The sequence below is a fragment of the Ochotona princeps genome, chromosome 16 (assembly GCF_030435755.1).
Source record: "Ochotona princeps isolate mOchPri1 chromosome 16, mOchPri1.hap1, whole genome shotgun sequence".
Lineage (NCBI taxonomy): Eukaryota > Metazoa > Chordata > Mammalia > Lagomorpha > Ochotonidae > Ochotona > Ochotona princeps.
Window position 1 is genome coordinate 50,514,225 of NC_080847.1, and position 7,673 is coordinate 50,521,897.

The following is a 7,673-nucleotide window of genomic DNA, read 5'->3' on the forward strand; positions in this document are numbered from 1 at the left end:
ACACTTGCAAAGGGACGTGGGAGACAACCTGTGCGTGTCCTCCCAATTTTCCTCCACCTTCCTACCCCTGAGGTCGGACATCGCACCTGCCAGAAGCTCTGTCCATCCTGGCCACTGCCCCTACTTGGCGTCCTTAGCCCCGCCCCCAGGCTCCATACTATCCAATCCAGAGTCTCGACTCTGCTTTTCTCCCTCCCCGACTCCTGACCAAATCCGTTCCTCCCGTCGGCCAAGCCTCTCTCGGTCCCGCCCCTTCCCACTTGTTCCGCCAATCGCTCTCCTCGGTCCCGCCCCTCTCGCCGCGGCCCCTCTCACGCCACCAATCCGTGCGTCCGGTCCCGCCTCCTGCCGACCTAGTTCGCCAATCGCTCCCTTCGGGAAGCGTGGCCTGGTATCCCGCAGCCCTAGCGGGTCGCGCCGAAGGGGTGAGGCGGAAGTGGCGGCGCCGGGCCCCGGGAGTAGGAAGAATCCGAGGCTGCAGGCGGAGAGGAGCGGCTGCCAGCCGAGGAGCAGGCGCGGGCCGCGGCGCCATATTACGGCCCTCTGTGGCCGCGAGCGAGTCATGGCTGAGACCTACGGTGAGGGCGGCGAGGTTCCGAGTGCGGGCAGGGGGTGGGAGATCCGGGAGCTGGACCGGGAGAGGATGCGGCCTGGGAGCAGTGGGGGCGGAGCTTTATGTACCAGGGGCGGGGTCTAAGTGCAGGCTGGGAGGGGCTTCGTGGTTTGGGGGTGTTGAGCTTCATGGATGGGGCGGAGCCTTGGGGCTCTTGCAGGGAGCAGGGCTAGAGTGCACCCCTCGAGGGGTTCAGGCTGGGAGGGCAGAGACAGGGGTGGAGCCTGAGGGAGGGGGTCTGGCTTGAGAGGTCTGAAAGTGGACCGGGGGATCAAAGGGAAAGATACTGAGACAGGACCTGCTACCCGGGGAACAGACAGGACGCCAGGGATAACCCAGGGGTGCAAGGAAGGGACATCAAGAGGGGCAGGGACTGAGCTGTAAGCTTCAGCAATGTCAGAGCTGAGACCCGGAGCTCTGGAGCCCTTTGGCTTGGATGTTGGGGCATCCCAACCTCTCTGGCCTCAGCTTGCTCATCTGGGAAATGGGTATCATTCTGCGATTCCCTCCGTCTTCCCTGGGGAAGCTCCTGAGCTCTGATGGCTACCACCCATCTAACTGGGTTTCCGTCCTTATCCCTGGGGTGTCCTCGGCCATCTCTTCATCTGCCCAGACTTCCTCTTCAAATTCCTGGTGATCGGCAGTGCAGGAACTGGCAAATCATGTCTCCTTCATCAGTTCATTGAGAATAAGTGTGAGTTTCCAGCAGCATTCCTGGGAATGCCGGGCTGGCTACAGGGAAGGCTCCCAGCAGTGAGAATGGCTTGGTGGAATGGGATGGGGGGCCTGGAGAATGGGGTCCTACTGCACTGCCTCCTGTCCCCCTCCCACTCTCAGTCAAACAGGACTCGAACCACACAATCGGCGTGGAGTTTGGATCCCGGGTGGTCAATGTGGGTGGGAAGACGGTGAAGCTACAAATTTGGGACACGGCTGGCCAGGAACGGTTTCGGTAGGTGGGCTGGGCCCTCGTGTGTGTGTGTGTGTGTGTGTGTGTAGAGACGCAAGGATGCACTTTTGACTTGCAAGAAATAATAGCAGGACAGCAAGCAGGCAGGCCCAGCAGAGGGAAGGTGATGGACAGATGGACAGAGACCAAGGGAGAGGGAGAGACCGACACAGGAAGAGGTGAAGGACAGTGGGGAGACGGGAGGAGAAGCAGAGGCGGGGCAGCCAGGTGCTGCAGGAGATGGGAAGTGGACAAGCAGTGGGTGAGGGTGCACTGGGGCAGGGCACTCCAGTCCAGACTGGCACAGAACAGGGGGCGGGGCCAGGCCATGCCCCAGGGAAGGGTGGTCACCAGGCAGCCCCAAGACCCAGGCCTGAAAGGAGAGGCATGTGGGAAGGGCCGGGTTCCCAGTCGGCACTTACACCTGTTCATGGAGTGATTGCATGGGTTCCCAAAGGTCCCAGACAAGTGAGATGGGGCAGTGCAGGTTGGGCTCCACCACACACAGGCCTGGCTGGAGAGGGACCAATGAGTGTTGCTTTGGACTTGGCTGGGACTAGGCAGAGGAGATGCTCAGAAGAGGTGAATGAATGGGAAAGCCAGGGTGAGGATGAGAGAACCAGACGCAGGAATAAACACACGCCAGAAGACAGGATCCTAAAGAGGGTCCGAAAGACAGGGCTCAGATACAGGGAGAGCCTGGCAGAGGCAGGCAGTAGGCAGACGGGAAGCCACGTAAGAGAGGCAGAGAGAGAAGCAGTGTGTGTGGTGGCCAGACCATGGTCAGGTTTGGTGACAGCGGGGGGAAGGGCCGGGTGAAGAGAGGTTCTTCAAACCCACAGCCTTTCTCTGCAGAGAGGGTGGACAGCCGCAGCCCCCGGGGCTGACTATGCCCTCCTGGTCCCCGCAGGTCAGTGACTCGGAGTTACTACCGAGGGGCGGCTGGAGCCCTGCTGGTGTATGACATCACCAGGTGGGTGCCTGGAATGGGCGAGGCCCGCACGGAGCCCCAGGGCAGCCCCCCTTTCGCTCGCTGCCTCCTTCCTCTCTCGCTTCTCTGCAGCCGGGAGACATACAACTCACTGGCCGCCTGGCTGACCGATGCCCGCACGCTGGCCAGCCCCCAACATCGTGGTCATCCTCTGTGGCAACAAGAAAGACCTGGACCCCGAGCGGGAGGTCACCTTCCTGGAGGCCTCACGTTTCGCCCAGGAGAACGGTGAGGGCCAGGCGTAGGGGTGGGCTCTACAGTAGGGGAACAGACAGGAAGGTCAGAGGCCCTTGGGTTCCAGTCCCAGAATGGCCACACATGGGCTGTGTGGCTGCCTTGTCCTCAGTCCACCTCCCCTGGAAGGTGAAGTTCACACCATGATTGCTGTGCTGGCTGGGGGAGTGGCCTCAGCACCTGCTGGCACCTGCGTCTGCACCCACTGGCAAGTGCCTGACGGATGCTGGCTGCTGGGTTTTCAGTGGGCTTCAGGTGGAGGCCTACTTTGTGAGTGAGGGGGATGGGAGGCGAGGGAGGTGAGGTGTGTGGAGTTGGGGGACTTGGCCAACCACTGGTGGGGAACCGGCCTGATAATATTGTGTGGCCAAACCAAGGGCATCTGCTGGCGTGGGAGCCTCCAGCGGGCCCCAGCCTGCAGCCTCCGGGTTCAGGGGAGGCTTGGCCACAAGAGAGGTGGGCTCTGAATCCTGGCTCTGCCATGCGCATGGGGAGGCCTGATCATGGGGCTGCTGGGGACCCCTGGGCCCTGCCATCGGGGGCTCTCTGTCCAATGGGAGAGGGTGGGGAGACAGGCGCAGCTCCAGACAGTGATAGCCCAGAGAGGTCAAGGACACACGGCAGGGGGGAGGGGTAGGCACAGGCTGGGGGTGGCGGCTGGGTTGAGGAAGGACAGGGAAGGCTCTGGGGCCCCCAGGAGCAGTGCTGTGGTCAGGGAGCGTTTTCTGGAAGGGGAACTGTTTGAGCTCTGGAGGGGGAGGAAACCTTCCTGGCCAGCAGTTGAGAGCTTGGGGCAGGAGGGAGGGGGAGCATGGGGACCCTGAGTGTCTGTCCCTCTCCCCACCCCCCATGCCACAGAGCTGATGTTCCTGGAAACCAGTGCACTCACAGGCGAGAATGTGGAGGAGGCCTTCCTGAAGTGTGCCAGGACCATCCTCAACAAGATCGACTCTGGTGAGGCCCTGGTGGGGCATGCAGACAGGCGGGGCACAGGGGCCTCCGCAGCCCACCCATCCTGACCCCACCACCCCTGCCACAGGCGAGCTTGACCCCGAGAGGATGGGCTCGGGCATCCAGTATGGTGATGCTTCTCTGCGCCAGCTGCGGCAGCCACGGAGCGCCCAGGCCGTGAGCCCTCAGCCCTGTGGCTGCTGAGCTGTATGGAGCCAAGGTGGGACGCTGGGGGCTCCCTCTGGGGATCTGGGTGGTGGGGTGGGGGGAGGGAGTCTGCTGTGGGAGAAGGATCCCAGAGCACAGAGAAAGAAAGGTGCAAAATGATCTGTGCCAGGGGTACCCGTCACGGCCCTGGGAGTGGCATCCATTGGCTCAGCCCTGGCCCAAAGCTTCCCTTGTCACTGCCCCCACGGGGCCCGCACTCTCTGGGGAGGAGACAGATGATCAACAAGGAGTCACTAGTGAGCGGTGCAGTAGGGTGTGTAGTTTCGGGGGGTGGGGGATCTTGGGGAAGGTGCCATTTGAACAAACACCCAGAAGCAGGAAGGGCAAGAGTATGCCCAGCAGTGAGGTCAGCCAGTGCCCAGGCCAGAGGCAGGGACCATGCCCGGCAGGAGTGAGGGAGGTCAAGGTGGCCAGGGTGGCTGTGGTGGAGCAGGTGTGTGTGGGGGGTAGGGGTGAGGTTATAGGTGGGCGAGAGCAGGGGCAGTCAGGGCCCATGGCCACAAGGGTGGTACAGCCTTGGCAGCCTCAACTCCAACCCCTCCTACACCTTGCACGTCTTCTCTCCTCTTCCTCGGTCACCATAGCCACATTCTCCCAGGGCCTTTGCTCACGCTGGGTTCCCTATCTGGAGCACCCCACTGCTCTCTTCTTTTTCCTGGGAACCTCCTTCTCTGTTCAAGCTTTGTCCTGCAAAGTCCTTAATGAATCAAGTTATTTAGATTTATGTATTTATTTGAACGGCAGAATTACAGAACCCGGGGTAGGAGGACAGAAATCTTCCATCTTCTGGTTCCCAAATGGCTAACATAGCCCCAGCTGGGCCAGGCTGAAGCCAGCAGTCTAGTACTTCATCTGGATCTCCCATGTGGATCAGGGATCCAAGCATTGGGCCATCCTTCCCTGGCTTCCCAGGCACATCAGCAGGGAGCTGGATCAGAGGTGGAGCAGCTGAGACTAAAAGCGGGACTCACGTGGGGTAGCAGGTGGCGGCTCAACCCACTGTGTCCCCAGCACCGGCCCCTCTCCAGACTCCGTGGCAGACATACAAGACTCACGGGATTTGGTCTTGTCCTTGCCCCTCTAGGTCTCTGTGTGTTTCTAGTTCATTCTCTCCTCTGGACTTCATGGCCAGTCCTCTCCCAGCCACTGGCAGCTCTGGAGTCACAGTGGGAAAAAGCAGTTAGGTTTTACCCGATGGGATGCATGTGGAACTTGAGAGCCAGTAAGAGGAGCAGTCGTGCTGGCTGTAAGCTGGGCAGTTCCCTCATCTAAAGGAACCGCAAGCCTGGCAGTATTAGCCACCAGTCTGTGAGTGCCATGATGGTGAAGTTAGTTATTTCAGGGGGCATGAGCAAGAACTGGTTAGTTTTTCTTCTAGCTCATCTTCGTGACAGCGGGCCACACAGAAGGCGGTGGGGCGGGGGTCTTCTCTCCAGGACCCAACACAGTCCTGTGTTCGGGTTTGCCCACAGCAGATCACACATCCTAAGAGCGTGCTGTCTCAAACAACACGGAATGCTGTTTGCAGCAGGAAAGGAGTTGGCCAAGTTGATCTAATAGAGTCACGCCCACATAGAAAACACGTTTTTCTGTTACCAGTATGCTTGTTCATGGAAATATAATTCCTGGGCCATGAATTTCGTGATTCCCAAATGCATAATCTGGGGTACTGATGGGTCCTGTCACCCCAGCACTATCTCTGTCTAATTCTGGCACATCTTTCCATGAACTCCATATCCATTCGGCAGCCCCTGTCCGTGCTCCCCAGGCCTTGGTGGCCATCTGCTGGCTCTCTGTGTCTGCGGACCCAGGCCTTCACCGCCACTATGCACTCTGGCCATTTCTATTTTATTCCATTTGAATGGAAAACTGGCCAAGGCCCATCAAGCTGCATACAGCACTGCAGGTTGGAATCCTCTGGGCCAGGGGCTGGGTCGGGGGTGCGTCAGAGGGTAGACTGCTCAGGCTCTTGCCACCGAGATCCCAGGAGGAGCTGGGGGCTTTCTAGAAGCTCCCAGGTACTACAGTAAACAACCAAAAGCAAGCATCACTTTGGGAAACACCTGAATGAGACGCAGGGTCAGGGTAGCCCAGGGACTCAGAGGGACACAACATTGCAACGGTGGGAACATGGGGTTTAGACACACTGCAGTGTGCCTCCACAACTCAGCCCTGTGAGGCAAGGTAGGTAGGCAGGCAGGTGCCCTGGGAGATGCAGGCATGGTCAGCACTAGAGAGAGCCAGAGGTTACCGGAAGCCTCACTGTGGGAATTCTGGGAGAAAGGGAAGGGCACAGGCAGAGCCAGATCAGAGACTGGAAGATACTCAGAAGTGAGCAAGCAAGCAGGTGGACTGACCGAGGGCATCCTGGGTCACCAGACCCTTCTCTTTCAGCTCACCTGTTCTCCAGGACCAGCCCTGCCTTTCTGGCAGGGGGCCCCTGATCCGGGCCCCGGGAGGCCGTGTCCCAACTGCCCTGGCCCCAGAGAAGCTGCCTCGCCACCTGTCCCTCCCTCCCTGGCCTGGTGGGGCCTGGCTTTGGGGCAAGACTGAGCCACGAGGGGGGAAGGGGGAATTCATACCTGCTGCTGCTTCCTCTGTCTTGGCTAACCTCTGTTCCCCCTGCCCCCCAACCCTGAAACCCCTAACCAGTACCACAAGAGCTCCCAAAGCCTGAGACCAGGGCCGTCCAGCCCCCACTCACCGCCTGGTTCTGCTGTTGCGAGTATGTGTTATTTATTACCCGGAGTCCTGCCCCCTCCCAACCGGACCCCCATAAAGCATTGTTTACACCTGTGCCTCAGCCTCCATCATTTTGGGGTGGTGGGGAGACGCCAGAGATGGCTGGTGGAAGGATCATGCATCCTGGGGTTCAGGTGCCACATTTCTCGGTTGGCCAGGGAGAGGGGTCCACCAGGGCGACCGTGACAGGTGCTCTGCCATGCAGGGGGAAGTCGGATACTAGTGGTCATTTTGCACTGGACTGGGTGAACAGCACCACCAGTCCCCGCGTTGCATCCGTGTATGAGTGTGTCCAGTACCCTGTGGAGGACAGAGTGTACCTGTGACTGCTCCGTGTCCTGTTTGGGCCTGTGGGTGGCTGGCCCTGGGGGCCACACCTGCTTTTACCCAGGTCTTGCAGATGCCCGAAGGTCCAAGGCAGTGACTCAGCACGGTGGGTGTACTCACAGCGAGGTGGCCAACCCTAACTCACACATTCACACCAGTGCCTGTCCCAGGGCACCAGGTGAACCGGGGACACTTCCAGGTAACGCGACGTGACGTACGTAGGTGCAGCTCCTAGCAGCAGGGTGGCTCTGCCTGCTCTGACCATGGAGCCTTGGCTGACCCCTGGAGCGGGTGGGGTGGGGGGACTGAGCGCCCCTTGGGCCTCGACGACGCCAGAAAGGGCGGGGCATTCAAAATAACCTCGACTGCTGGGCTGTCCCAGGCAGCCCAAGTATATGTTAGCTAGGTGAGGCTGGCCGTACAAATGCCCTCCGCGGAGCCTTCCCAGGTCGCGGGGATAGAATGGCGAGGGTCGTGCAAACGTGACGCATCCCCTCCCAGCTCTGCTTTCTTTTCTCCCGAGGACGTCACGCGCTCCTCCTCTGGGTTATAAAAAGTACTTACGTAAATTACCTACTGACGTGCGCATTGACAGACGTTGGCGCCCAGCGCGGCAGCCATTTCCCAGGATTTGCTCG

At 60.0% G+C, this 7,673-nt stretch overlaps 1 protein-coding gene across 1 annotated transcript; it reads left to right on the forward strand.

Annotated features, from left to right (window-relative positions):
* The first annotated feature begins 396 nt into the window (after positions 1 to 396).
* On the forward strand, positions 397 to 6,764 carry RAB4B (RAB4B, member RAS oncogene family). The gene is given in 9 exon segments (XM_004598005.2): positions 397 to 578; positions 1,227 to 1,307; positions 1,451 to 1,565; positions 2,473 to 2,535; positions 2,626 to 2,683; positions 2,685 to 2,781; positions 3,646 to 3,741; positions 3,827 to 3,958; positions 6,361 to 6,764. Coding segments are annotated over 8 exon segments (642 nt in total). The 5' UTR covers positions 397 to 562; the 3' UTR covers positions 3,943 to 3,958; positions 6,361 to 6,764.
* The last annotated feature ends 909 nt before the right edge of the window (positions 6,765 to 7,673 follow it).